The sequence below is a fragment of the Aspergillus stella-maris genome (genome assembly GCF_047715825.1).
Source record: "Aspergillus stella-maris strain CBS 113639 unplaced genomic scaffold BDV14scaffold_8, whole genome shotgun sequence".
Lineage (NCBI taxonomy): Eukaryota > Fungi > Ascomycota > Eurotiomycetes > Eurotiales > Aspergillaceae > Aspergillus > Aspergillus stella-maris.
The window spans coordinates 263,103-289,739 of NW_027396802.1; the positions used below are offsets into that span (position 1 = coordinate 263,103).

The window sequence follows — 26,637 nt, forward strand, 5'->3', positions numbered from 1 at the left end:
AGCAGCTCCGATCGAGCATTGATGTACGTACCTGTCCCGATAGCTATTGTCAAGCGTTCCATCGATCACGGCCATGGTATCAGTCTCATGTGCGCTTCCGTGTCCATATGACCTACAATAACAATAATGACCTCCAGTCCGGACTCTGAGGCCCAACAGCAGTCTAGCGGGTCAAGGAACAGTCATCGACCTCCGCGGCTCCGCGCAAGCAGTCTATATACACACAATTCAAGCGATTCATCAGCCGGCGATCTTCGAGAGCCGTAAGTGCCCTGGAAATCACGCTGCTCAACTTTATACTGACTATGTTTGCCGATTAGTATCTCGTTCAAGCGCAAACATAAACAGCGCTCCGGTTTAAGTCTATCGAGTTTGTCCAACATATTCTCAAGCAACTCCGACGGACCGTCTTTCAGTCGCACAGGATCTCGAAATGGCCAAATACCAGAAGATGGCTCGCAACCGGCGCGCGATGGCTCGCAAGGGAACGGCAACTCCAACGTTCAAAAGGAGGGTGGCTTGTTGGATTGGTATGTAGAAGGACCGGGACGACGAGTCGGTTACGATGATTTCACGGCTATCGATTGGATTTTCGAATATACGAAAGAGCGCCAGAGAAAGCGGTTGCTATCGACTGGCGGTCAGGGAATGTTTGGATATGCTCGCAAAGCCTTCGATGCCAGCAACGTTTGGTTAGTCCTGATCGCTACCGGCGTCTCAGTTGGAATCATTGCTGCATGCATCGATATCGTCAGCGACTGGCTGGGTGACATCAAGAATGGATACTGCAAGAATGGCCCAGGAGGAGGGAAGTTCTATCTGAACCGCAGCTTTTGTTGCTGGGGTCACGAAGAAGGTGATTTGCCGGTTCCCACTCTATTTCACTTCCAATGCTGACTTGCCCCTTTCCTTAAGACCTTACGGACTGTATGGATTGGACCCCTTGGGGAAAGGCTGTCGGAGCTCGTTCCTCTGGTGGAGCTTTCACTGTCGAGTATATATTATATACGCTCTATTCAGTTAGTTGCCGTTCCATGATCAAAGCACTGCGTACTAAGACGCACCGGCAAGTTGCGCACGTACTATTTACACATTGCTTACCAAGATTATAGGTATTTTTCGCGGTTTGCGCCTGTATGCTAGTGAGGAATTATGCCATATATGCGAGGCACAGTGGAATACCTGAGATCAAGACTGTCTTGGGCGGATTCATCATAAGACATTTCATGGGGCCTTGGACCCTTGCAATCAAGTCATTGGGCCTGGTAAGCTCATGCAAAGTCCGAATCTATCTCGATGCTAACCCATCTAAAGTGTCTATCAGTCGCATCTGGTATGTGGCTGGGTAAGGAAGGTCCACTCGTTCACGTCGCCTGTTGCTGTGCCAGCGTGATCATGAAGGGCTTCGATAGCCTGAATAGCAATGAAGGTATTCCGATTTTACGGTCCGTTCTCTACATTCAATACTAACTGCTGCAGCGAGAAAGCGAGAAGTTCTATCTGCGGCAGCTGCCGCAGGCATCTCTGTTGCATTCGGGGCACCGATTGGAGGTGTCTTATTCAGCTTAGAGGTACAATATTCTCCAATGGTCCTTAACATAAAACTAATGGATGGTATAGCAACTCTCATACTATTTTCCTGATAAGGCGATGTGGCAGAGCTTTGTCTGCGCCATGGTGGCGGCCGTTACTATGCAAGCGTTGGATCCCTTCCGCACAGGGAACATCGTTCTTTATGAAGTGAAATATACCAGAGGATGGCACCGCTTCGAAATGATTCCATTCATTATTCTTGGAGTTGTCGGTGGACTTTACGGAGCATTCCTTATCAGGTTGAACATGAAAGTCGCGACTTGGCGACGCACTCGAAGCTTTTCCCGTCCAATCATTGAGGTCGTGGTCGTGTCTCTTCTGAGCGCTCTGATCAACTTCCCTAATCTCTTCATGAGAGCCCAAAATTCAGAGCTCGTTCATTCTCTCTTCGCTGAGTGCAGTACGGGGACCCCCGACCCTTTTGGTCTTTGCAAGACCGGGGCTGCGTCAGCTGGTACAATTGCTCTTTTGCTATTAGCAGCTGTCCTTGGCTTCTGCCTCGCAACAATGACATTTGGTCTCGACATTCCTGCAGGTATCATTCTTCCGTCGTTCGCGATCGGCGCATTATACGGACGTGCTCTAGGGACGGCCTTCAAGATTTGGCAGGACGCTTATCCAGGTTTCTTTCTCTTTGGCAATTGTGAGCCAGATGTTCCATGTGTAACACCAGGGCTTTATGCAATTGTGGGAGCGGCTTCAGCTCTCGGCGGTGCCACTAGAATGACCGTATCCATTGTGGTCATCATGTTTGAGCTCACAGGTGCTCTAACCTACGTCATTCCAATCATGATCGCAGTCATGCTGTCCAAGTGGTGCGGAGATATCTTTGGGAAGCGAGGTATCTACGAGTCATGGATCCACCTTAATGAGTATCCGTTCCTTGATCACCGCGATGACACATCCCCTCCCGATGTCCCAGCCTATACAGTCATGACCAAAGCAGATGATACTACCGCCCTTACGGCGGTTGGCCACACGATTGGCTCACTGCGCAACCTACTCCAAACAACTTCCTACCGAGGGTTCCCCGTCATTACAGAAACCTCAAACCCCGTTCTTCTCGGATACATCTCGCGTAACGAGCTTTCATTTGCACTCAAGGATCCAACTTCTCCATCGGGATTAGAGCTATCTGATAACACACAGGCCTTCTTTGCACACCAGCCGTTTGCAGACCCCATGGATACGCTTGATCTACGACCCTGGATGGACCAAACTCCTATCACGCTCAACAGCGCTACGACCTTTTTGATCGTGCTGCGCATGTTCCAGCGTCTCGGGCTGCGCTACGTTGTGTTTGTTAACAAGGGCATCCTCCAGGGTCTGATGACAAAGAAGGATGTTTGGTCGGTTATCAATGATCCTGCGTCTCGCCGCGGAGAGTGGACAAGCGATGGTCCTTTAGGCGAAGGTGACACGGCTGAAGAAGTCGGGCTACTCGAAAGCGACAATGTCACCAGTGTCGTCCCTCCGCTGACTCCACTGGATCGACGGCCGTCTTTTTAGTTCATGCAACACGTTAGAGTTGGGTTAGCTTGTCCGGGCTTTTGGCGCAATTTGGATCTTGGATACATAGACACGATCTATCTTTTTTAGAATTGGCTAATCACTCACTGGACAACACTTGATGACATTTGTAAATGTAAACATCGTCGAGCGCCTCAAAACTGCTGATGCCGCATTCACCGCCCCAATCCTTTTGGATGTCAACGGTCAACCCCACATATTCTGCCTGTCCTTCATTGACCGCTCGGTCTGGCCCATTCTCCCATAATCGGCCGTCCTCCGGACTCTTGCAACACTTCATCTTCTTCAAACTAAGAAGTATTTCCGAAATCATGATGGCAGATCCGTTCGAAGTGCGCATGCGCTTCACATCACAATTACAACACCTCAATGCCTCCGTCGCCTCCTCACAAAAGGCCGCCCATTATGCGCTCAAGTACCGCGACATGGACGAAGATCTACACTCCTGCATCCTAGAGCAGCTTGAGCGAGTGAGTAAATGAGCTTGGTGGCCAATTCTCGGGTGATGTGAGACTAATCAGACCGTTCCCAGAATAACATGAACAACAGAGCCAACATCCTCTACTTCATCGAACAGTTCTGCGAGATGGCCACGAAAGAAGACCACCTCCCTTACGTCCGCATGATCCAACGAGATATCCTTCGCGTCGTCGATTGCGTAGCACCAGCAGATGGGTCCGGTGCTGCGAACGTCAAGCACGTCCGACGAGTTTTGAACGGTCTTCATACAAAAGAGGTCCTCTCTGCGGAGACGATAGCAGAGATTGATGCGGGACTGAAGGATCGGGAAACGCACCCGGCGCATCTGGATTTGGAAGCTTATGAGGGAGAGGAATCTGGGGCTAAGTCAAAGACGGGGACGCCGCGTGGTCCTAGGGCGAATGGCATACGGGTGGACAAGAGACAGATTGAGCAGCGAATTGAAGAGGATCGGGAGCGCAATAAGAGACTACGAGAAAGTATGTGGACTGTGAGGGGAGATGATACTGAGGAACATAGGAAGTTCTGGGATGAGACGAGCGACATTGGCGAAGATGATTTTACGAATGCGCAGGAAGAGTTGATGGAGCGGAATGAGATGGTCAACGCTGTCTGATCTTTGCATCTTCGTTGACCAAGTCAAATCCAGTCATTAGTGGCGTATGGGCGTTCGAAATTGTCATTTGAGCTTCTTGGATTAAAGTTTGTTGAGATACCAGGACTATATATATCGGGGTTTGCATGGCATACATTGACACAACGACAATCAAATTTATGAGAAATCCCAGTAAAGCACCTCCTAGCCTTCAAGTCTACCAAACTACCATGTTTTGATTAATTTATCACTCTTAAGCCTTATATAATCGATTGTAATCGTCGCGCCCATCGCAAGAATACTAATCGCCGGATAAACGTCCCGCCGAGATATTTTCATAAACTTTTTGTCCGACGCCGAACTTATCGCGCAACAACACCTGCAGTCTACCCCTCTATGTTGTCGCATCTCGTCACAGCGGCAAAAGGCATTTTATTTGCTGAATTTAGCCCAAACAGCGACTCTAACACCGTCACTACAGAATCGAAACAGACCACAGCGGATTCAAAAATGGTTACTACCCGCCGATCGGCAGTTCATGTCGAGGTTCCCGCAGAGGATGCTGGTGTCAATGGGAAGCGCAAACAGGAGAATGAGGTCGCTGAAGTTCCAGAGACCCAGGGGAACAAGCGGAGAAAGAAAACTAGCAAAATTCAGGTTTCTGAGGAGGAGGTGAAGGAGGATGCTAAGGAGGCGGAACCGAAGAAGCACTTCCGATTTGATAGTGAAGAGCCTGGATTGCCGGAGGTTGCTGAACCAAAGGCTGCCATTGAGCAAAATCAGGATGAAGAGGAGAGCAGTGACGACGAAGCCCCAGAGACTGTGGATAACTCTGCCCAGCTGGCCAGGATCAAAGAAGAGGCTAAGCAGCGGGAGAAAGCAAGACAAATGTGCGGATTTAGTGAACTCTTGTTTTTATGCTCAAGCTAACACTTCATTACAGAGAGGAGCAACAAAAACGAGAAAAGCGACGACAATTAGACGAAGCGCGCAAGAAACAGGCCAAGGCATCGGGCAAGCGGAGAGAGGTTCCTGCTGCTCAAACTGCGCCAGGAGCTGGTACTCCTGCTGATGATTTGGTTTCCGAGAGCTCAGAAACACTACAAGGATCTTACACCCAAGATGGTCGCCGCCCGACTCTTCCCGCCCTCCTCCCTGATGACATTCTGAATGCCGTCCCGGAAACTCGACCCCCAACGCCGCCACCTGAGACAGAAGACTTTGTCCAGAAGAAGCCGACTAAGCTGAGGTTCCTTGAGAAGAAGGAGAAGGCTCCGAAGGATGTGAGAATGGGCGATGTCGCCATCCGTGTGCTAGACAGTGAGAGCTCGCGGAAGCAGCCAGGCACAGCTCTCCCGGCAAAGGCCTCGAAGACCGGACGGAGTGCGAAGGAAGCATGGTTGAAACAGGCTCGCAGCACTGGGCATGTTAATGGTATGAGGATGGTTAGCAGTGGTTCAAAAGCAAAGAGCTTCGTCCGTAAGTAATTTTCTGGTTACTACTCAAGGAATTATTGCGTTGGATGTCTTTTTTTTTCTGGGGTATGGTTGGCATTGTTCGATACATAAGTACATAGTACATAGTTTGGCGTTTGATAGATGCGATGACATAACGGCAATGCATGTAAGCCTGGGAAGCACAAAAGCATGCTTTCTTTTTCAATTGTCTTTGACTTTCCATAAATAAGTCTCGGAATATTAGTTTATTGAAGCTTAAAAGATTGGCAAACAACGTTTATCCAAATAATCAGCAAAATAACGCGCTGGAGCTTGTATCCGATTTGCAGGCGGCAGCACGTGCAAAAGCCGGAGCTCCAAAGCTTTCGACTCCATCCGCCTTTCTTTCATGACAACCCAACTCTGCCTCCCAACCCTCTCCAACAAACGCACAAACAATCTAAATGGTATGACCAGATCTCAAAGTATCCGCGATTGATCCAAGATGGCGTCTGCTACCGAATCCTCACCTCTCCTCCCTCAACACCATGCTACACCGTCAAATACGTCACCGCGAGCATCTCGGCCTCCACGATCGGTGACGTTTAATCCTCTCGCGACAGTCAGTACATACCACGACTATGCCTCCGCGGACCCCTCATATAGGCCACTAAGCTCTGGATCACCTTCGCTACCAAATTCGTCTCATCACCAAAGGCCGACCGGGCTGTCTGCTCTCAACAACAAGCTCCGTCGTCGCAACAGCCATGGAGCTACCACCACCGTCGCCTCGTCATACCCAGCCTCGAAAGTCGGCCCGCAAAGAACGACGAAAACTGCACAGAAGCTGAAACTTCTTCCTGATCCTATAACAGAGGAGGAGTTCGCTGATGAAGAGACATCGCCTTCGGACGTCTACAGACAGATCGCGCGGATCAAAGAACCTGCTGCTCGGACTCTTGCGGCAAAGCTGGGAAAAGCAGACCGGGACAGGCTACCTCGAGTTACAGCATACTGTACGGCCAACTCCTATCGGTTAGACGGGGTCTTTAAGTTCTTGAAGTCCCGATCGAAGACGCGCGGTGCCAATCCTAAACTTTTCGACGAGTGTGTCTACTCACGATTCGATTATCAATATGAGGAGAAACAGAGTGCCGGCAGTATGTCGAATAATGTCGATGAGGACAACACCCATACAGTCGATCGGATGCCCAGGGAACGTCGGTTCTCGGACAGCGAGGTGGAGGTCAACGATAACTTTGTCAATCGACGAGATGATCTCATTGATTTACATGGGCATAATTCCCACCAACCAGACGAAACCCAATCGTCTATACTTGATTATTCGCCGGACATTGATACCACGATACACACTGCGGAAGTGTTCTTATTTGACTACGGCACCGTCGTCATATGGGGCATGACACCTGCCCAAGAGTCCAAATTCTTATCAGACATATCCAAGTTTGCAACCTCAATTTTGAGTCCGGAAGACACGCAGGTGGAGAATTTTAACTTCTATTATGCGCGCGAATACCAGGCTCGGATATACAACGATTTTATCTCCTTGCGCGATCCTCGGAATTACATGATCAAGCTCGCCATTTCACACGCTCTGGCTCAATCCGTCAAAACATCTCTCTTCGAAGACCTCGTTTCCGAGACCATCTCAAATACCGCTCCATTGCCAGCCCAGATTGCTCAGACCGGAAGCGTCAACCTCTCGAGACGACAAATCAACATGCAGGTTGGAGAGCTATTTATTCTTCGCATCAACATTCACCTCCAGGGCTCGGTTTTGGACAGTCCGGAATTGATGTGGGCTGAACCGCAGCTGGAACCTATGTACCAGGCCGTCCGAAGCTATCTTGAGATGGACCAGCGTGTTACTCTTCTGACCGAAAGACTGGATGTAATAGCGGATCTTCTCGCCGTGCTGAAAGATCAATTAACTCACCGTCATGGTGAGTATCTAGAATGGATAGGTATGTTACAATATTCTCTCGCTCTTGGTTACATTTACTAACGCGATATAGTTATCGTTCTCATCGCCGCAGAAATTCTCGTGGCCGCCATCAACATCGTCGTTGATCTGTACGCTGGTGTCGAATAAGCGCGCATTTCCCGGTAGTTTGCTTACCAAGGTGTTGTAGTTCAAGGTTGCTTGCTTTCTTGCTGTACGATATTCATGTTCTGGTTTTGATAACCCGATACAAGCTGTTACGGACAAGCTTTCATAGATCCAAATCGAGCGTCTCGCGACGACATAGTTGCTCATGATTTGCCACACTGAGTTCAGCCTCGAGTCATCCAATCAAGATGTCGTCTTGTAGGGCTCCAGGCTCAGCCTTTGCTTCTTCCGCGCCCAAATCATAACTCGATACTGACAAATAATCACCAAGAGCCGTATACATGACGTAGAGCCGCAGTATCACGAACAACCATGCCCATTGTCTACCTAGTACCTAATGGTAGCTGTTACACAAGAGTCCAAAACTCAAAGCTCATTCATCTCGCACACACCTCGTGCAGTTGTGTTACCACCGGTTGGAAAGCAGCTGGACTCGACTCCCAATTCCCACTTCCCGCCCAGCCAAGCAAACAAGTAAGGCTCATTTCATATCTACGTCATTCAACCCTCAAGATATCAGAAACAAACAAGCCGGCGTTAAGCAAAAAAGTGCATCCTTATCTCCATCCCTACCTCTTACCACCGAATGTGAACCCGCCGTCTTTGGGAGGCGTCTTTGGGAGAGTAAATGGGGATTGATCTATGAATGTGGATACAGATGACCGATGAAACGATCTAACCTCATTAGGATGCTACTCTCTCATTGGATCCCGGGGAGCTGAATCCTGGGGTGCCCCGCTTTGGCTTAATAGGTTATTTTCTAGTCCGTACTAGGGTGACAGCGGGGGTCTACGCCGTAGGACTGTTGGTGCTTTGGTGCTGACATGACCCGGGTGGCGTCTGCTGTGAGAGTGCCTCCTTCCACGCACCTCGTAACGCGTCTCGATCCAAGCAGCGCTAGATCAAACCTGATGCAGAGCCCAGTGGCATTGGCTGTCATTTCCACCCATTGGCTCCGCTCATGGGGTTTTCAGCTGCATTCAGGATGCATCCCTTCCTTCTCAGGTACCAATGAGCACGGAGTTAACGATGGCATAGGAATTTAAGAGGGCACGGTATAGAGGGACCCGGCGCTACATACTTCGTTATCGCCGTTAATAGATGGGAGTGCTTTCTGACGTCGATGTTGGGGTTGATAATGGGAAGCAAAGAAGTATAAATACGAGGTGTTGCGCTGGGATGGAGGAGACAGTTCTTTGTTCTCATCTTAGATTCGAAGTCAATTGTTATAAGACAACGAAAGGAGCTCACCTTTGAAAACAATCTCTTCTACTTTGACTACTTGCTGCTTGATTTTTCGTCGAACCAATCAATAAATTGATCAACAACCATGGCCGAAGAAGTCTCAACCCAGCCTCTCAACCTGCCCTTTCTCGCCAACGAGGAAAATACCGCAGGAAAGACCTTCATCGTTACCGGTGCAAGCACCGGTCTAGGCTTCGAAGCAGCCCAGCACCTCGTCCACCTCGGCGCAAAAGAAGTGATTCTCTCAGTTCGCACCGAAGCCAGGGGCGATGAAGCAAAGGCCAAGATCGAAGAAGCCACGGGCATGAAAGGCGTCGCTAAGGTCTGGGAACTGGATCTTTGCAGCTACACCTCCGTCAAGGCTTTTGTGAAGCGCGCGGAACAGCTCGAGCGGATTGATGCGGTGATTGAAAATGCGGCGATTGCGACGGCGGATCCGACGATGATGGAGGGGCACCGCCATACATTGACGGTGAACGTGTTGAGCACTTTCTTGCTGGCAATCTTGTTGTTGCCGAAGTTGAATGAGTCGGCGGAGAAGTATGGAACTTTACCACACTTGTCGATTGTCACGTCTGGTGTTGGGTTCGATGCCAGACAGGTTTGGGATATGGTCAAGGAGGATCCGATTACAAGAGTTGATGAGCTGCCTCTTGAGAAGCTGATGGTCACGTATGTTTATTGCTATGTCCTTGCTTTGGTAGGAGACAGCTAACAAAGCCGGGTATAGGTACCCCATCTCCAAGTTGATGATCACCCAGGCTGTTCGTCAGCTGGCGGCTGAGCTTCCTCTCGAAGAAGGAAAGGTTGTCATTAATGCTGTTTGTCCAGGCCTTTGCAAGACAGAGTTGGTTCGGCACGCGGACCCTGTCCAGAAACAGCAAATTGTTGATCAGCAGAATCTATACGGACGGACCGCAGAAGATGGAAGCCGTACCCTGCTTGCTGGTGCCCTTGCAGGCAAAGAGAGCCACGGCGGGTTCATGTCCAGTTGCGAAGTCAGAAAGTAAGTTTCCTGAACCCAAGTATCGTTGTTTTAATACTAACGATAGTGTTCAGCGACAAAGTGCGTGACTGGGTTACCGACGAGGAGGGACAGAAGTGGCAGAAACACTTATGGAACCAGATCCTCAAGGAGATCGAGATTGCTGCCCCTGGAAGCGTGCAGAAGGCTTTGCAAAACTAGTAGACTGGCGACCAACCAGCTTTCAAATATTTGACTAGGAATCTGATGTTCTTGTTATTGAGTCGTAAACCCTCTGCGTAGAGAAAAGCATCGTAATTGTCCGATCATGTAGGGCATATACCCATGGAAACCCAATAATCGCCTGTTTTATATCGTCCAGGGTCGACAGTTCAAGGGCTTTGATTGTAGAAGCAGTTGTCTTGATCAGCCAGTCATCGTCTGAAGGCTTAAACACCGCTACCGCCCCGATGAGAAGTGCCCAAAGAAGCACACTCTTCTTTGGCATATCGCCCACTCCGGCTTTCATGGATTTCAACTGCCTTTCCGTGGCGTGTCGCAGGCTCTGAGCCAGTATTGGCTGATCAGCGATGCGATGGTTCAGCCCAGGTAAGAACGTTACTAAAAACGCAAGGAGACCCAAATGAATCACATCTTCGAGAGCGCTCATACTTGGTGTGACATGCTCATCGTGATTGAAGCTGCTACAAAGTGGGTTTATCTGTAAGAGGCAATGGCCGAGTAGTAAGATAGTGTTGTAAAACTCGATAGAGCCCAGCTTCTGACTGTACCCGGCATCGGCATTATTGAGCAGCCCGGCGAGACCTTTGGTATCCGCGAAGACCTTACAGAGATCATATCCAAGGCGCCTCTGTAGATAAGTCTCCAGCTCTGGGATGCTCCTCTTGTAGTCTGTAATGAGGCGCTGTGATGACCGGAGGAACTCAATCCCCTCCAAGCCAAGCAATGTCGTACCACCAAGTTGCAATGCGTACTCCAAATCAGCCCTAATCCATCACCTCAGCCCTTGTACCATGGGGTGTTATGCAAGCTGCAGGGTGATTGTGAAATCTTACCTGAGCACTTTTTGGGCAACCCCAGCAGACTCCCTATTAAACTGCCTGATACCCCCACGCAACTCAATCATCCGACGCAGGCCCTGAACATGAACGTAGCCGCGCTCATATTGGCCCTGTAACCGCTCATACTGCGACATAGCAACTAGTATCGCGATAGTCATATCAGATGTCGCCTCTTTACCACCCAGCAGCCGTTGTTGGATGATGCGGTAGGTGCGTGCAATATGATGCATTGCTTGCGCGGTCTCGCTGACGAGGCTTTTCGAGCAAATGATCGATGTTGCGATTGAGCAGTGAAAGTCTACTCAGCATCATTAGTATGAGTATGGCTGCAAATCACTGGAGGCAGACACGTACAAGCCGCATCAACGAAGAAAAACCGCACCCAGATAGACGATACAAGGTCCGGACTTTGTAAGGCACCATCAAGCTCAGGGGAGTGTCGAACATTGCAAAAGAAGAACAGCGCTAGATACGTCAGCTCTTGGCCTTTCAATGATCAAGATGGTACCCAATCCAGATCCTGATACAGACCTTCCTTGACCAAACCCCTCGACCTCACTGGCACCGGCATAGGGAAATGCAATCCATCGCTGAGCGGCTGTTCGACCCCAACCACCTCCGTGCCAGACGAAGCAATGCTATTGGTAGTCTCACGTGCTCTCTGGATTGTCTCTGGTGTATGAAATGGCTTTGCGGTACTAGCTTTCAGTGCAGCGACCTTGGATGTGCGTTTTAGGGCCCTGTTGGTGTTCTTGCCTGTCGCGGCGTGTGTGCGGATGCATTTCCTTGCTGTACGATCGATAGCGGCATTGTTGTTGATAAACTCAAACGGCATTGTTGGTAAGTTGATTTCTGGTCTGGAGAATTGGGGGTGGTGTAGGTGTGAGGATGTAAGAAGGTACCTGCCCCGAGTCCATGGGGTTAATGCAGCCCGGAGATAACGGAGCTATCGCATGTGTACTGGGATAGTGCTTATAATTCTAAACCTGTCTTTTAGAGCGCCGATAAATTTTACCGTCGACTTATTTCGAGTAAGAAATCCTTGAGGACTCGTGAATTATCATCTTTTGGTCCATACTTTATATTAGTACACGACAGCCCGGTTCATTCTGAGGAGCTGATATTATAAAATTGAGAAACGCCACTGCGACTACGCCTTTGGGCGCTTCGCAAGAACAGACTCTTCTTCCTCATCCTCTTCATCTTCGTCTTCCACTGTGAATTTTCGCTTCGTCCGCTGGTCCCTGTTGCTCGAAACCTCTGCCTCCTCCTGTTGAGCCTTGAGCTTCTCTTCACGCTCGCTGAAGAATTTGAACAGCTGCTCGTACCCATCCTCCACGTTCGCAACGGTTTCCTCGAGTGCATGGTGGCGTTCGTGCATCTTGAGCTGGATCAGCATATCGCGAGAACGCTTGTAGAGGCGCTGCTTGGTGAGCATGCGCCACCAGTAGTACCGCCGATCATTCGGATCGTCAGCTCTGTGCTTTTTAATGAGTAGTCTTGACATGTTCGCGCCCCCTGTTCGTCGATTCTTGAGTGGAATCTGGTTTAGGAGGAACATTTCCTGGATGTGCGCGAACTGGGTGGGTTCGATCTTGTACGTTGTGCGAATGTCGTTCAAGGTCTTTAAAGGAAGAAGAGATGGAGTCGGAACACGTCTGGTCTTTTTGGATGCGTCGCTCCAGGGGTCAGGGTTGATGTTGACGTTGTGTTTGAGGAGTTCGGGACGAAGGATCTGGTAGTCGGCCGAATCACGGAGGACGTCAAAAGACTCATTGGGGTCCTCGACGGTCAATTCCCTGATAGTTGGATCGTCGAGGCAGGCCTTATGGATTGTGTTGTAGAGGTTGATACCGTGCCCTGTGCCCTGGTGAGACGGAATAATCAGGAACTGGGCGATTCGCAGGCGCGATGGGAGCTCTCCTGGTCGGATCAGTTCGGGCGCAGGGAAGGGACCCTCCCTGGGAGTGGGGTTTTCTGAGCTATCTCTCTGGTAAAACCACCATCGGTAGGTAGTGGCGTATCCAACAATCGAGTATTGCGAGGCTGTGGGGGTAGGCGGTTCGACCTTTTCGTACCTAGTTCCGTTAGTTCACGTCCGCCGTCAAAAACTGGGTATAGGTAGCCATACACAAAGTAGACCATCCACCGTTCTAATGTCCACTCTGGGTCATCTGTTGAGAGATGTGTTCCAGCCTCGATGTAGAACGACACCATGATCTGAAACCGATTCAGCAAAAGCTGCACCTGAGGATCCGCCAGCGACGCCGCCCAGATTTCATAATTTCGTCCACGAATAGAGTAGCTGTGCGCAAGCTTTCCCGGTGGCATGAAATCCTTTGCGTCTTCCTCCTGTACGGCGCTCTCGAAATTGGGTAGCGATGAAAAGGCCTCTATATTGAAACGCGTGTTAGACAAGTACCAACATTTTCAAAGCTCTAAAGCTGCGCGCTAAATGTTCATACCTTCAGGAAGAAAATCTTTTAGCGCCTCCGGGATATCAACAGGCGCCGCATCCTCGACAGTCTTGAATTTCTCATCGTGCGAGACGTGAACGTGTGGACGAAGGTTATGCGCCGCAAACCGTAAGCGGATGATCAGGCCCTTGTAGCCGAAGATGCGCTCTTCCTCGCCAAAAATGGGATATGTGAATTGCGGGTGGAAGCCGGAAAGCGTCTTGGGTTTCTGCTGATCAGGTTGGACGATGGTGATTTGGACAGCGTCATTGGCGTCGCAAGACCCTAGGAAGATAAGTGTGAGCTCGAGAAAGGTATGATAGAGGAAGAAATCCTAAATGTACATTCGCTTTCTGCCGACATGTTGAGATCCCTCAACCGGAATGTTTGTAGAAAAGAGGTGTAAAAAGGTGCGATAGAGAGATGTGTTTCACTTTGTCTTTGAGATGCTGGAGTCTTTCTGCTGCGCGTCTCTCGATCGCGTTGCGCGGAGCGGGTATAACCTTTCTGGGACTAGCGTCATCTTGACATGCACTTGCATGGTGGCATGCTGTCTATGTACACTTGACCAGACACTGACTGGCAGAACATTACTCATAAAATGTGATACAGCGTCACGGACTATGTTGGACCTGGTTTACTGGGCATTTGTCACAGACCTGAATGAAGGTCGTGGATTATGGTATGGGTAGACGAAGTACATATCTCCGAGGAGATTCACGGTATATCAATATAGCAGGACCGAAATTAGAGTTGAATCTGTGAAATAACCAAGCCAATGGTGGTACGTTCCCAGACTACGACCGTGCCGCCTCGGGGAACATATTAGAGACAAGCAAGCAGAAAAAAAGAAGAAAAAAAAATTACGACCACGACGGGGTTCGAACCCGCAATCTTTCCTTGTCGAAGGCACTAGTCTTGGCAAAGAAACGCGCCAAGCCTCACTAGGAGAGGAACGCCCTACCATTAGGCCACGCGGCCAGTAAGTAACGATAACTTTTCCTCTATTTTGCTCTATCAACCTGCAGTAAATTTCGTGCTTGACTCTTTAAGGTTCTTGGTATATATTTTACTTCACACAAACAATTTCAGAACTAGACCATGTCCCCAGATCCTATTCTAATATGCCTCTAGGTGAGCCTTTGATAGGCACTCACTACTAAGTGAAGGACTACCAAGTGAAGGCTAAGACGGCGAGCCTATCGAAGACTTGAATTGATCTATCTGGTACTCTATGTACGGAATTCAAAGCATGAAGACATTCGGAGGGGATCGTAAACAAACATGCAGAAGAACCTCGACGAAGTAAGACTAACCGAGGCAGGCAAGCGGTCGGCGCGCAGGCAGAATACCCGCGACTCCATCGATCTTGCTGACTAACCAGCTCGACCTCAGCCGACCTGATCTCTCCGCGGTTCCCCGCCGCTCGTCACGCGTGGAATCATGACCCGCGACGGTCGTGATAAAGGCGTCCATCGAGACCTGGTTTTGCTAAATGGCAAGGCGTCGCTTCGCATGCCGCTCAGCAACTACATTCTTTGAGGTATATATCTAGAGCCATAGTGGTATATCTATATTGTTTCAGGCTTCCTATCTTTACTATTTCATTCTATCTAACACGATAGCGCGTCACTTAGGTCCCTGAGGAACAGGGATGCTGAGCTTGAAAGCAAAGGTTGGCATTATGGACGTGAAAAATAAACGGCTGCCTCCCTAGCTAGCAGAGGCATAGTACCTACCTGGGAACTATGATATCTGAGCAGACACAGCGCGACAAGGAACAGCGGGTGCATGAGCTCTGACAACTGCTGGGCAAAAGTACCTTCAAGGCGTGGATTCGGACACATTACAGCTCATCAGAAGATCTATATCACCCTTTAGATGTCAAACTCTCTGGTAGTCCCGCCCACCCAGTGAAAAGGCAACCGGAATACTATAGGTCGGGTAAACACCACGAGTCTTTTGCAAAAACCACCACGGCCTAAATTGCATGCTTTCTTTCTACCAACAAGCAGCATCAAATATCATCCCTAAGGACCCCAGCCTTCTTCAAAGCAGGAACAGCAAGCTGATACGTCCACTCATTACACTTAAAGACCGGCCTTCTTTCCTCCCCCTCCTTATACCGTTCCCCATCAGCCCTAGTCCAAATAAGCTCGCAACAGGATCAACCTCCCAAAAGTTGATTCCCTGCTGCTTATTCGGTCTAGGAAGACCGGACAAGATCTCACTAATCCGCCCAGAGTGGTAATCCTCCTTACTCACGAATCCAAATGCGTTATACGCATGCAGGTACTCTGATGGAGCGGGGCATTCATCTTCTTTCTCCTCGTAGCCGGATGCTGCTATGACGTCGCCTGTTACGTGGACCATTGTACCGCTTTGGGTGGTGGGATTGAGCTCGATGAAGATTTCGACGTGGTATCGTTTTGCCGGGTCGAGGGGGTCAAAGGCTACTATGTCAAACTCTGGGATGAAGGCTTTGTAGGGCCCTGACTCCTGCTGGGATCGAGGATGGGGTCTATATTGATCTGAGTGGGACATTTCCTTGGTGGTTTGATGGAAATGGTGGGGTTGTATGTTGGTTATGCGTTGGCTGGGATACCATGAGTTCTTTGAAGGATATGCTCAATGTGATAGATCGCGAATTGTCAATATGCTCAGTTTCATCAGCTCAGTAATCGAGGGTACGTACTGTGGCAGTGTTAACTGTGGAATGAAAAAAAATCGTTATGTTCCAAAGTATGTTTTTAGTGTTGCTGCCTATCAGAGGGAGTATATAAGCGCCGAGGTTGATTGATGTATCTCGTTCACAAACTCGGTGGCTGCGTGAAAGAACATGGTCCATCAGTTGTTAAATGCTATTATGCCTCATGGGAGATCCAGAGAGTGAATGATAGGTTTAGTTGATTAGTTCCCATGCGTATTGTTGGCGAAGTGGCTTGTCGTTGCGCGAAGTCTACTCGCCCTGCGTATCTCATGGCCCGTCATCAAGGAAGCGAAGACGCTGGGCAATATCCAATGTACTATCTAGGTACACTGTAATCCGGCCGTTGCTGTTCTCATTCACTCCTACGAGGAAGGTGCGAACACTGTTCAAAGAAGGAGCAACCGACCCATCGCACCTGCCTTATATAGAGAGCGTAGCTGGCAAACAGGGAAGGCACTGATTGCTAAGCAGGCCATAGCAAGAAGGAACGACCCAGCGGCCTTGGAATTAGAAAGGGCAGGCGCGACCATTGACCTACATCAAAGCTAGGTACCAAGGCAGTCCAGTTAAAGATTATCCAGCCAAGCACCCGCATCCGAGCCATGAGAGTTGTGGACGAAGTTGAGGGTCAAGTGGGTGTCCACAATGGGCTTGGAGATGGTTATCCTATTTTTAGTTTGTCTGTCTTGCGGTTACCTCATCACCTGGTTTTGAGACTCAAGTGTACCTGGTCTCTGCTTTGCTTGCTTTTATGGATACGTATAGTCTGAACCTCGGGCTCATGCCTGCGGGAACTGCAGTCATCTTTGCTTGACTTGAGACAAAATAATAGCAATCACCCTCGGAATATACGTCGGGCAGGTTGAACAGCCATATAACGGAGAAGACAAGAGCAATTCTGTGGTTATTTCCTCGAGAGTTGTCATGGCAAGACCCCTGCAGGCGGGCGGTAGCGCTCCCTTTTCCCGCAGCGGAGACCGGCCTCGGGCTTGGAGTCCACTGGGCTCCCACGCCACGTTTCCGGCTTTGTCAACTGACGAGCTCGTTCCTGGCTCAACGGCCTACAAACAACACCTCCTTTGCTCTGGCTCTACGCCTCTGGTTGCCTTACTAGCCCCAGGCTAGACGTCGCTACAGCTCGCTATTCGCAATTGACACCATGTCCCAAGACCTCTAAACAAAGCGAAACACGCTTCGAAACCAGCTTCGGGACAAACGGCCGACCATGGAGGGACTCTTCACACTGCTCACATTGAGCACTGTGATGGCAATTACGTGAGTTACTGAAATGTGAAGGCTGTCCTATTCAGCAGACACGGGCTAACAAATGTCTTTTTGGATGCTCTAGGTCCTTTGTCGTGGGATCCTTGCCGCTAGCATTCAAACTCTCGCCCTCGCAATTGAGGCTGATTTCTTCCCTGGGCATGGGAGTTTTAGTCGGAACATCTCTCATTGTCATTATACCCGAGGGAGTCGAGACGTTATACGACTCTGTTACGATTCAACGAAATGACCTTAGCAGTCGCTCTGCTGCCGTTCCCCTAGTGAATCTGCCCGAACGATCTGCCACTCCTACCATCGCGACGACATCCTCGAATACAAACGAAGAAGTGAATCAGTGGGGTGATTCTCTGGAACTGCTTACCGCCGACGCACCTGTTGTCCATGTTGCGCGGGATACAGACTCGAACTCGGACTTGGAGTCTGACCAGGAAACCAAGAAGGATACCTCGAGCGCCGAGTCGGAGCATGATCACAGTGGGGAAAGCTCTCCTCATGCCTGGATTGGCATTGCGCTCATTGGTGGGTTTATCTTGATGTATTTGATTGACAAGGTTCCCGAGTTTGCGACACCGAGCAGACCGCAAAGACCGCCATACCATATCTCCTTGGACAATCTGGGCTCGGGGCTTCGTCGCCATTCGTCGCCTCCGAGAGATGGAGGGCTTCTGGATGCTGCCAATAGCCAGCGAAGTAGCCATAGCTTTGCGACGACTACGGGACTGGTTATCCATGCAGCAGCGGATGGTATTGCTCTTGGGGCGTCTACCTCCGACACCGGACTGAGTTTCATTATCTTCCTGGCCATCATGGTTCACAAAGCGCCCGCGTCATTCGGACTTACGTCTATTCTCCTCCGACAAGGTCTATCTAGCCGTGCCGCGAGGACTCACTTATTCATATTCAGTCTGGCAGCCCCTGTTGGCGCCCTGGCGACTTTCTTGTTTGTGCACCTGTTGGGGTCGGGCTCCACCGACGAGACGAGTGCGCATTGGCGCACAGGAGTTCTTCTCCTGTTTTCCGCCGGTACATTCCTGTAAGATACCCACTTCTCCACGTTGTGACTTTCCCAGTACGGAGTAGCTGACATCACTTTCGAAAAGATACGTTGCCATGCACACGATGCAAGAGAACAACCTGACATCCTCCCAGAGTTTACCTGTCAACGGCTATGATTCTCGAGAACCAAAGTCCGATAAGTCGATGCGCGACCTGGTTGCTTCTGTTATTGGCATGATTCTGCCGCTCTTCCTCCAGATTGGGCATGCTCATTGATGTGCTTCTTTGTTCTTTTTCTTAATTGTGAGCTGCTTCTGCATTGCTCTCTTTATACCGTTAGATTGGATTAGCTCGGGATGTTCTATATGGCTGCATATGTCTGTAATTAGAGTGTTTTTTGCGTTGCTGGTATCGATAGTTGCATCCTGGGTAGTGCTGTTTCTATATCATATGTACACTTATCTATGCTGGATGCGGTCAAAGGATTGCTTACGATCACATGATGGGACTTTATCCTGCATAAGCTGCAAGGCTATGCCGCAGAAGAAAGTCTTTGTCCAAGGCCCGAGTGGTGATGAAATCATTCGGTAACAGGAATGCCGATTTTAGAACAGGATCCCTAATAATGAAGTTAGTGAAGTAGGATTAAAGGAACAAAACCTGATAGTCATTGCCAAGGTCACTGTCAACCCCGAGAAGTGACAACCCCAGACGCGCACCCTTGCAAGACATCCTTCAGATCTAAAATAGTAGTACAGTAGTGACTGCAGGCGTGCAGATGGGAAGTGCCGGCGTCTGGACTCTGGTGGACGATCAGCGGTGCGGACTAATCACGGTGACAGCAGCAGGCCCACTCGGCAGACTACTGCAGCACCTGACTGAGTCTGACGATTGATCGAGACTCTTTCAAATCAAGCTTGAGGTGCTTTTGCTGCCAGCTTCTCTTCCTCGTGCTCCTGCAACTATCCCCAGTCTTCATATACTTCCTCCTTGTTCTTTCTCTCTCCCCTCCTTGTTTTCTTGTATACCATAATAATATTAATTCCTTGTTCCACTCCTCGATTTTATCCCTCCCTCGGGTTTTGCCGTTCCCAGCCCCGGTCCTTCCTGCCCCCTATTATCCGCCGACTCTCGCTCCCTCCGTACGCACGGCCGGCCAGCTGAGTCTGCCTGAGCCTGCCGCCGTCAGTTTCAAATCACAACCCAACCTGGTTCCGGCGCCTACCTATTCGACTTCTGTTCCCTTCTCTCGCAGGCGCTTCACTCTCACCCAAATTATTATTATTCGCTCCTTCCAAATCCCATGACCCGTGCCGATCTACTCGGGAGTTGCAGATTCCGATTACGACATTATCCGCGATCCTTTTTGCGCTGAAACAACCCCGGTGGATGATACTCTCTCGTTGTCGCGCAACTTTCTAGAACTAGTCTCTGGGTATTCGGGGGACCTCTGATCCCGCGGTCGTCGGCGGGATGATCTCGCACTCGCATTCGAGGCTGATACCGGCCGCCGGTGGTAAAGTTGGCGCTGCGCCTACTACTGCTTTTCCCCATAACCTTCTTCCGTCGGCGCCTGCGTCACCGCCGACGCCGGCTCCTAGTCCTACGCCTCAGCAGGTTTTATCATGTTGGCAGCCGCCTGATGAGCAAGATGAAGAGGATGAAATAGAAGACCTGCCGCCGCCGGATCACGTCAGGCTTTTTGAGGCGCTGCCTGGGCCACAGAAGCAGCAGTATCTGGAGACTATTCTCAGTCTTTGCAATACGAGGGAACTCAGCTTTGTCCTCAACTTTGTCTCTCCTCGGTTGAAGATAGATCCGTTTGCGGTCTTTCCGACTGAAATTTCACTAAGAGTGAGTTTGCTGACCGACGTGCGCTTTTTGAATCAGACTGCTGACTTATATTGTTTGCTATTAGGTTCTCTCCTTCATCGACGAACCGACTACCCTGGCTAGAGCCTCACAAGTATCACGACGGTGGCACGAACTTTTGAATGATGACATCACTTGGAAGAATCTTTGCGAAAAACATTCCTTCACCCATCGCCGGCCCACAGAGGATAACCAGGTATTCATCGAGCCGATCCGAAACCACCGCACACATACTCTGTCGGGTTTACAAAGGAGGTCGAACAGCGCGACAATCCAGTCTCGTGACGGCTTTGCGGATCTCCCAAGATCATTGTCTGGAGACTGGAGCGGACTGGCAAGCTCGTACACGAGGAAGCGCCGTGTCCGGCCTCTATCCTACAAACGTCATTTCAAGCAGAAATACATGATTGAAACTGCTTGGAGCAGAGGGGGCAGATGTACCCAGCGACATGTTACACCCGATCAAGGTGTCGTAACGAGCTTACATCTAACCCCCAAATACATCGTCGCTTCGCTCGATAATGCTAAGATCCATGTATACGATATCAACGGAAAGAATCAGAGAACTCTCGAGGGACATGTGATGGGTGTATGGGCTTTGGTACCCTGGGATGACATTCTGGTCAGCGGTGGCTGTGATCGAGATGTGCGGGTCTGGAACATGGCTACTGGCGAGTCGATATATCTCCTACACGGCCATACGTCGACTGTGCGCTGCTTGAAGATGTCGGATAGATATACTGCCATCTCAGGCTCGCGAGACAGCACACTGCGAGTATGGAATTTGAAAACGGGCCGCTGCCGCTATGTCCTGCCAGGTCACCAGGCTAGTGTCCGGTGTCTTGCCGTACACGGGAACATTGTGGTCTCGGGAAGCTACGATACTACGGCACGTATCTGGAATATCTCCGAGGGCCGATTCTTGCGAGCACTGGTGGGCCATTACAGTCAGATCTATGCGATTGCTTATGACGGTCGCCGCATCGCGACGGGTAGCCTGGACACCAGCGTACGGATCTGGGATCCAAACACTGGTCAGTGCCAGGCTATTCTCCAGGGCCATACATCTTTGGTGGGACAACTGCAGATGAGCGGCGACACTCTGGTTACTGGCGGCTCCGACGGATCTGTTCGGGTCTGGTCGATGACAAGGATGGCTCCCATCCATCGTCTGGCTGCCCATGACAACAGTGTGACAAGTCTTCAGTTTGACAATAACCGTATTGTCAGCGGTGGCAGTGACGGTCGTGTCAAGGTTTGGAGTCTTCAGACTGGGCAGATGCTTCGAGAATTATCGAATCCGTCGGAGACAGTTTGGAGAGTTGCGTTCGAGGAGGACAAGGCAGTCATAATGTCTAGCAAGTCAGGTCGCACAGTCATGGAGGTAAGTCTCTTGGTTTTAGCGTCGTTTCCTTGTCTCTAACCATATCCAGGTCTGGAGTTTCTCGCCACCATCGGAGGATCTACCTAAACCAACAATCTTTGAGGATTCATCTGCTAGTGAAACGCCACCACAGCCTTCTACTCCACGACGGCTCCTTGCTCAAGAACATCAACCTACGAACGACGAGGACCACCAAATGACGGATGCGCCACTATAAGCAGTCCGCCCCTCAATCTCACGACCACACAATCGACTCTTTATACATTGCGCCTTCAGCGTTGTAACTTACTTCTTTTCTGATTCTACGAGATTTCCACCTCGCACCACTGGCGGGCCAGGCCTGTTGTCCGTCGTCCCATCCGATTGGTTAGCATTTGCATTCAGGGAGTTTCGGTGCGATATTGTTATTGTCCATGGACTATACTATATGGAGTTAAACAGGGAATGGCTCTCATGCTTGATACCAGCTGGAATCTGATTGGCGAGATTGTTCATTACTTTATCATTTATGTATTTAGGTATGTATTTTATATTAGTGTACGGTATAGGTGGTAGCACTGCACCTCGGGAGGTGTTTTGATAACAAAATTTACAATTAAATCTATTTAAATAGTGAAAAGATCTGCTGTAGACTCAATAATTGTCAACCAAGAGTGGACTGTCATTCTCATTGCCAGCACCCCCATTCGTCAGCTGACTGGGTCTCCCTGCGGCTTTAGCGTTTCTCCGCTCGATCTTCGGCTTCCGTCTGCCACCGTTCCTAGTTCTGTATATCACCCTCTCTCTAGAGCTCCATCTGTCGCGTCGAGTGCACTTCTAAAGTGAGAACCTGCTAGGCGTCGAGATTCATCATGTCCGACTGCCGAATAGCGGGACCCTGGACTGAACACTTACCCGAGATTCTGGAGCCTATCAGATTGCTTTAACAGGAGTAGCGAGGCACGCAAGGCCTCGAGTAAAGTGGTGCCTATTTCAAAGACAGCTCTGCATTTGCTTGACACACGTCAGAAGACTCGAACATGGTCTATACCGGCCGCAGCAAGGGGTGTTATCTCTGCCGCAAGCGCAAAATAAGGTATGACAAGTCACAGATCTAATCTGGTGCATGCACGTTTATCCTCCGAGATGCGTTTATTGGTTCTCGCATTTACTCGAGTACCCATGTACAATATTTACTTGAGCTTGAGGCTAACAATAATCCAGATGCGACGAAGCCCTCCCAGAATGCGGCAACTGCCGCGTCTACGGGCGGCCCTGCCCAGGCTACAGACTAGAATCAATCTTCCGAAATGAGACGTCCAAGGTCGAGCAGCTTGTGAAGAAGACTGGGTCTGGCCCGGTCACCCTCTCATCGTCGTCAGGCAACCAGCGAGGCCGACGACGAGGTTCAGGCATGCCTTCACTAACGGTTTTCCGACTGGACGATTCGACGTGGGAAGAGAGGTCTCTAGCCTATTTCTTCGACCAGTATACGTCTGGTGATGATCCTGATGAAGCGATGAGTTATCTTTCGTTCTTGCCGAATCTTTACGCCGCGTGTCGGGAGAATGCGAATGGACCGGGCGTTGAGAATCCTGCGTCGGGCTGCTTGCGTCTGGCGGTTGATGCTACGGCACTCATGACGCTTAGCAGCCATGTTAATGCGCCGCCGCTGGTATTGCGCGCTAGAGAGTTCTATGGCAAGGCTTTGCGGGGGCTGCAGCAGGCTTTGACGACGCAGAGCCAGGCTGTCAGGGACGAAACTTTTGCGACCATGGTGCTGCTTGCGCTGTATGAGGATATTACGGGGGAGCGCAATGGGTTGGCTAGTTCTCACGCTGCCGGATTTGAGCTGCTGATGAAGTTGAGGGGGGAGGCGCAGCTGGGGCATGCGCAGGGGAGGGACCTTTTTCATTTTGCGTATACGCATACGGTGAGCCATATTCTCTTACCCTTGAGACAATTGCTTCGATGATGCTAATGTGGAATAGCATATCGAGATGCTTGCTCTACGAGGAAAACCACACTACAGCACAGACTGGATTGTCCATTGTCTTGATGGCGCAGATCCAATCGCACGACTGATGGTCGTGGCATCTAAGTTGAGCCAGTTGTTCCTGGCTACATCGGCTTTACAAGCCCCTACTTCAGATCCGGCCTCTGCTTCTTCATCGACACCTACTCCCCTAGACACGGACAATATCTCTCAACTTACGCTCCTCCTCTTAACAGGCCGCCAAATCGACCTCGAACTCACATCCTGGAGCCAGGACCTCCCAGACCGATGGCTCCCACTCATCATCTACGCCGATAAATCCGATACCCAGGAACCACTTATCACATACCACCACCTCTCCATCGCCTCTGTGTGGACATACTACCGCGCCGTCCGTATAGTCTCACACCTCATCATGCTCGAGCTGCGAAGAGCACTCACATCCGCCTCCTCATCAACAACCTCGCCGTCCGACTCCACAGAACCCGAACCCTCAGAAACACCAGCTCTAATCCAAAAAATGATAACCGACATCTGTCGCAGCATCCCCTTCTGCCTCGGCGACGTCGACATAATGGGCAACCGCACGACCTCGCCGTCCGCCGCAGCAAATGCCTCAGAAAGCAAACCGCAGCCTCGCGCCCGCGCCTTCTCGGTCTACAGTATGATCTGGCCCCTTTGGTATATTCTCTCCTGTGGACTTGCGACGCAACAGCAGGCAGATCATATTCGCTCTTGCTTGGCGCGAATTGGGTCTGTGCTGGGGATTAAGCTTGCGCTTGTGCTTGCTGAGGATGCGAGTAGTCAGGTTGGGAGGCGGCCGGCTGTCAATTCTTTTGGATCGCTGCTGGGGAGTGGGTGAGACATATAAAAAGCATATTAGTGCATGTTTCAATATATTCGACATACATACGTGCGCGATGGACTCGTTGGAAGTCTGTCGCTATACACAATATGGGATCTGGCGTCATGGTATTCGGCGAACCAACTCGCTGCTTTTTACTTGCATATAATGCTTCGCATTTTGACTGTACTTTTCCATTGTTCTCACTGCATATATTGAATCCATACAAATAACATACATATTATCCTTATCGCATGCATGCATAAAAATCTAAAATCCGACCATGGAGCCCACAGTGCAGAATCCAAATGCGGGCGCGATATCAAATATAGAAATGACGTCACGCCGCAACATCCGAGGTTCGTCCTGCACAAAGAACAACTCAAAGTTTCTCAACAGAGTAGGTATGTAGTTATGTCCAAGAAAGTGAAATAAAGTAATAGAGGAAATAATTGGCACTATCTTAGCTCCAATCGGAAATCGGCACTCGGTTCGCACGGCGTACCAAAGCAGGGAATCCTGATAAGCACTGGATCTATCTATGAACGCATACCTCCCTAGGGTAGTGCTGCGTGTCGCATGCCGCATACGCCGGATGGGCCGGCCCTGGACCTGGCCAGCCACGGCGCATTGCGATGGAGAGACTGACGACATACCTACCCTGTGGATTACCCACTGGGTTGGGTTGCTCTTATATAGCTGGCTGGCTTTCACCTGTGGTCGTGTTGGCATAACTTTAGGTGTTGCTTGCTTTGCTCTTTCCTATCTCTCGACTCTCCGCTCTCGACCTGGTTGTCCTACCGATACTCTTGATCTACTAGATTACCACCACCTTCGCATCTTCAATTGATCTGAACTCCAGCGACATCGACACAGAATGGCGACGGAGAAGAAGTACCCGCTAGGTACAATCGAGCCCAACTCGCTCAAGTACTTCGGTGCCTGTACGATGGGTGGAATCATTGGTATGCTTTACACACCAGTCGCTTCCAACAATCGCTTTATCTAACACTGCTATGCAGCATGCGGTCCAACACACACCTCCGTCACACCCCTCGACCTCGTAAAATGCCGCAGGCAAGTCGACCCCAAAATCTACACATCCAATTTCGGCGCATGGCGGAGCATAATGTCCAAGGAAGGCCTGCGCGGGATCTTCTTCGGTTGGTCGCCTACATTCATCGGGTACTCCTTCCAGGGAGCAGGCAAGTACGGGTTCTACGAGTACTTCAAGTACCTCTACGGCGACAAGATGTTCCCCAACACAAACCGGACGGTTGTGTTCCTGGGCGCTAGTGCGTCCGCGGAATTCCTAGCGGATATTGCGCTCTGTCCATTTGAAGCGATCAAGGTGCGCATGCAGACGACGTTGCCGCCGTACGCGCAGAACCTGCGAGAGGGGTGGAGCAAGATTGTTGCGAAGGAGGGATTCGGGGGGCTTTACAAGGGTCTGTACCCGCTTTGGGCGAGGCAGATTCCGTATACGATGACGAAGTTTGCGACGTTTGAGGAGACGGTCTCTGCGATTTATAAATTTATGGGCAAGCCGAAGGAAAGTTATGGCCCTCTCACGCAGACGGGGGTTAGTTTTGCGGGTGGTTATATTGCAGGTATTTTCTGTGCGATTGTTAGCCATCCGGCTGATGTGTTGGTGTCGAAGTTGAATGCGGATCGCCAGGGTATGTTGTCATTGACGGTTCCTGTCATGTTGTTTTGTTGTGATGTGCTAACTGTTTGTTTAGCCGGTGAGTCGGCAATGAAGGCTGTTTCAAGAATCTATGGAAACATTGGGTTCTCGGGACTGTGGAACGGTCTTCCCGTGAGAATTCTGATGCTGGGAACGTTGACCGGATTCCAGTGGTTGATGTGAGTTCTCCGATGCCATCATGGTGTTGAGTCGATGATGCTAATGAAAACAGTTACGACTCGTTCAAGGTGTTCCTTGGCTTGCCTACCACGGGGCACTAATGTTGAAGTCCTCCATAGATAGGTTTAGTAATGAAGCGTTAATGACCAACTTTGATATTGTCCGGAGTAGAGTAGAACTGTGGAGAACTGGA

At 50.2% G+C, this 26,637-nt stretch overlaps 11 protein-coding genes and 1 non-coding gene across 12 annotated transcripts; 8 read left to right on the top strand and 4 right to left on the bottom strand.

Moving 5' to 3' along the window:
* The first annotated feature begins 62 nt into the window (after positions 1 to 62).
* Positions 63 to 3,186, top strand: BDV14DRAFT_143750 (chloride channel protein). The gene is made up of 7 exons (XM_073766395.1): positions 63 to 263; positions 321 to 856; positions 916 to 1,019; positions 1,113 to 1,265; positions 1,315 to 1,429; positions 1,480 to 1,571; positions 1,621 to 3,186. The coding sequence occupies exons 1-7, from the start codon at positions 127 to 129 to the stop codon at positions 3,100 to 3,102; spliced, it is 2,619 nt and encodes an 872-aa protein (XP_073631513.1). The 5' UTR covers positions 63 to 126; the 3' UTR covers positions 3,103 to 3,186.
* Positions 3,187 to 3,437: 251 nt separating this feature from the next.
* Positions 3,438 to 4,219, top strand: BDV14DRAFT_196852 (CTD kinase subunit gamma; the record flags this gene model as incomplete). Its single annotated transcript, XM_073772532.1, has 2 exons — positions 3,438 to 3,593; positions 3,656 to 4,219. 2 exons carry the CDS (start codon positions 3,438 to 3,440, stop codon positions 4,217 to 4,219), a joined length of 720 nt encoding a protein of 239 aa, XP_073631514.1.
* Positions 4,220 to 4,594: 375 nt separating this feature from the next.
* BDV14DRAFT_187684 (uncharacterized protein) lies at positions 4,595 to 7,747 on the top strand (the record flags this gene model as incomplete). Its single annotated transcript, XM_073770979.1, has 5 exons — positions 4,595 to 5,088; positions 5,142 to 5,681; positions 5,797 to 5,821; positions 6,140 to 7,619; positions 7,671 to 7,747. 5 exons carry the CDS (start codon positions 4,595 to 4,597, stop codon positions 7,745 to 7,747), a joined length of 2,616 nt encoding a protein of 871 aa, XP_073631515.1.
* A 1,276-nt stretch (positions 7,748 to 9,023) lies between these two features.
* Positions 9,024 to 10,452, top strand: BDV14DRAFT_211673 (uncharacterized protein). The gene is made up of 3 exons (XM_073776141.1): positions 9,024 to 9,682; positions 9,741 to 10,016; positions 10,070 to 10,452. The coding sequence occupies exons 1-3, from the start codon at positions 9,096 to 9,098 to the stop codon at positions 10,194 to 10,196; spliced, it is 990 nt and encodes a 329-aa protein (XP_073631516.1). The 5' UTR covers positions 9,024 to 9,095; the 3' UTR covers positions 10,197 to 10,452.
* Positions 10,231 to 11,891, bottom strand: BDV14DRAFT_196856 (uncharacterized protein; the record flags this gene model as incomplete). The annotated part of the gene is made up of 4 exons (XM_073772533.1): positions 10,231 to 10,981; positions 11,051 to 11,354; positions 11,411 to 11,521; positions 11,588 to 11,891. The coding sequence occupies 4 exons, from the start codon at positions 11,889 to 11,891 to the stop codon at positions 10,231 to 10,233; spliced, it is 1,470 nt and encodes a 489-aa protein (XP_073631517.1).
* A 206-nt stretch (positions 11,892 to 12,097) lies between these two features.
* hat1 (histone acetyltransferase catalytic subunit HAT1) lies at positions 12,098 to 13,948 on the bottom strand. The gene is made up of 4 exons (XM_073767654.1): positions 13,857 to 13,948; positions 13,522 to 13,797; positions 13,188 to 13,449; positions 12,098 to 13,134 (listed from the first exon to the last, which is right to left on the bottom strand). Exons 1-4 carry the CDS (start codon positions 13,873 to 13,875, stop codon positions 12,207 to 12,209), a joined length of 1,485 nt encoding a protein of 494 aa, XP_073631518.1. The 5' UTR covers positions 13,876 to 13,948; the 3' UTR covers positions 12,098 to 12,206.
* A 430-nt stretch (positions 13,949 to 14,378) lies between these two features.
* On the bottom strand, positions 14,379 to 14,493 carry BDV14DRAFT_t36. Its single transcript has one exon. It is a non-coding gene; the product is annotated as a tRNA-Arg (tRNA).
* Positions 14,494 to 14,953: 460 nt separating this feature from the next.
* BDV14DRAFT_167302 (uncharacterized protein) lies at positions 14,954 to 16,314 on the bottom strand. The gene has a single exon (XM_073767655.1). It carries the CDS (start codon positions 16,054 to 16,056, stop codon positions 15,562 to 15,564), a length of 495 nt encoding a protein of 164 aa, XP_073631519.1. The 5' UTR covers positions 16,057 to 16,314; the 3' UTR covers positions 14,954 to 15,561.
* An 874-nt stretch (positions 16,315 to 17,188) lies between these two features.
* BDV14DRAFT_143805 (Mn(2+) transporter ATX2) lies at positions 17,189 to 18,943 on the top strand. The gene is made up of 3 exons (XM_073766398.1): positions 17,189 to 17,497; positions 17,571 to 18,539; positions 18,607 to 18,943. Exons 1-3 carry the CDS (start codon positions 17,448 to 17,450, stop codon positions 18,776 to 18,778), a joined length of 1,191 nt encoding a protein of 396 aa, XP_073631520.1. The 5' UTR covers positions 17,189 to 17,447; the 3' UTR covers positions 18,779 to 18,943.
* A 515-nt stretch (positions 18,944 to 19,458) lies between these two features.
* On the top strand, positions 19,459 to 22,361 carry BDV14DRAFT_167306 (F-box/WD repeat-containing protein). Its single transcript, XM_073767656.1, has 3 exons — positions 19,459 to 20,356; positions 20,421 to 21,758; positions 21,808 to 22,361. The coding sequence occupies exons 1-3, from the start codon at positions 19,976 to 19,978 to the stop codon at positions 21,973 to 21,975; spliced, it is 1,887 nt and encodes a 628-aa protein (XP_073631521.1). The 5' UTR covers positions 19,459 to 19,975; the 3' UTR covers positions 21,976 to 22,361.
* A 319-nt stretch (positions 22,362 to 22,680) lies between these two features.
* BDV14DRAFT_143846 (putative C6 transcription factor) lies at positions 22,681 to 24,721 on the top strand. Its single transcript, XM_073766400.1, has 3 exons — positions 22,681 to 22,833; positions 22,962 to 23,670; positions 23,729 to 24,721. The coding sequence occupies exons 1-3, from the start codon at positions 22,778 to 22,780 to the stop codon at positions 24,593 to 24,595; spliced, it is 1,632 nt and encodes a 543-aa protein (XP_073631522.1). The 5' UTR covers positions 22,681 to 22,777; the 3' UTR covers positions 24,596 to 24,721.
* Positions 24,722 to 25,454: 733 nt separating this feature from the next.
* Positions 25,455 to 26,545, top strand: BDV14DRAFT_196862 (putative mitochondrial phosphate transporter Pic2; the record flags this gene model as incomplete). Its single annotated transcript, XM_073772534.1, has 4 exons — positions 25,455 to 25,542; positions 25,600 to 26,256; positions 26,320 to 26,443; positions 26,497 to 26,545. 4 exons carry the CDS (start codon positions 25,455 to 25,457, stop codon positions 26,543 to 26,545), a joined length of 918 nt encoding a protein of 305 aa, XP_073631523.1.
* Between the last annotated feature and the right edge of the window lie 92 nt (positions 26,546 to 26,637).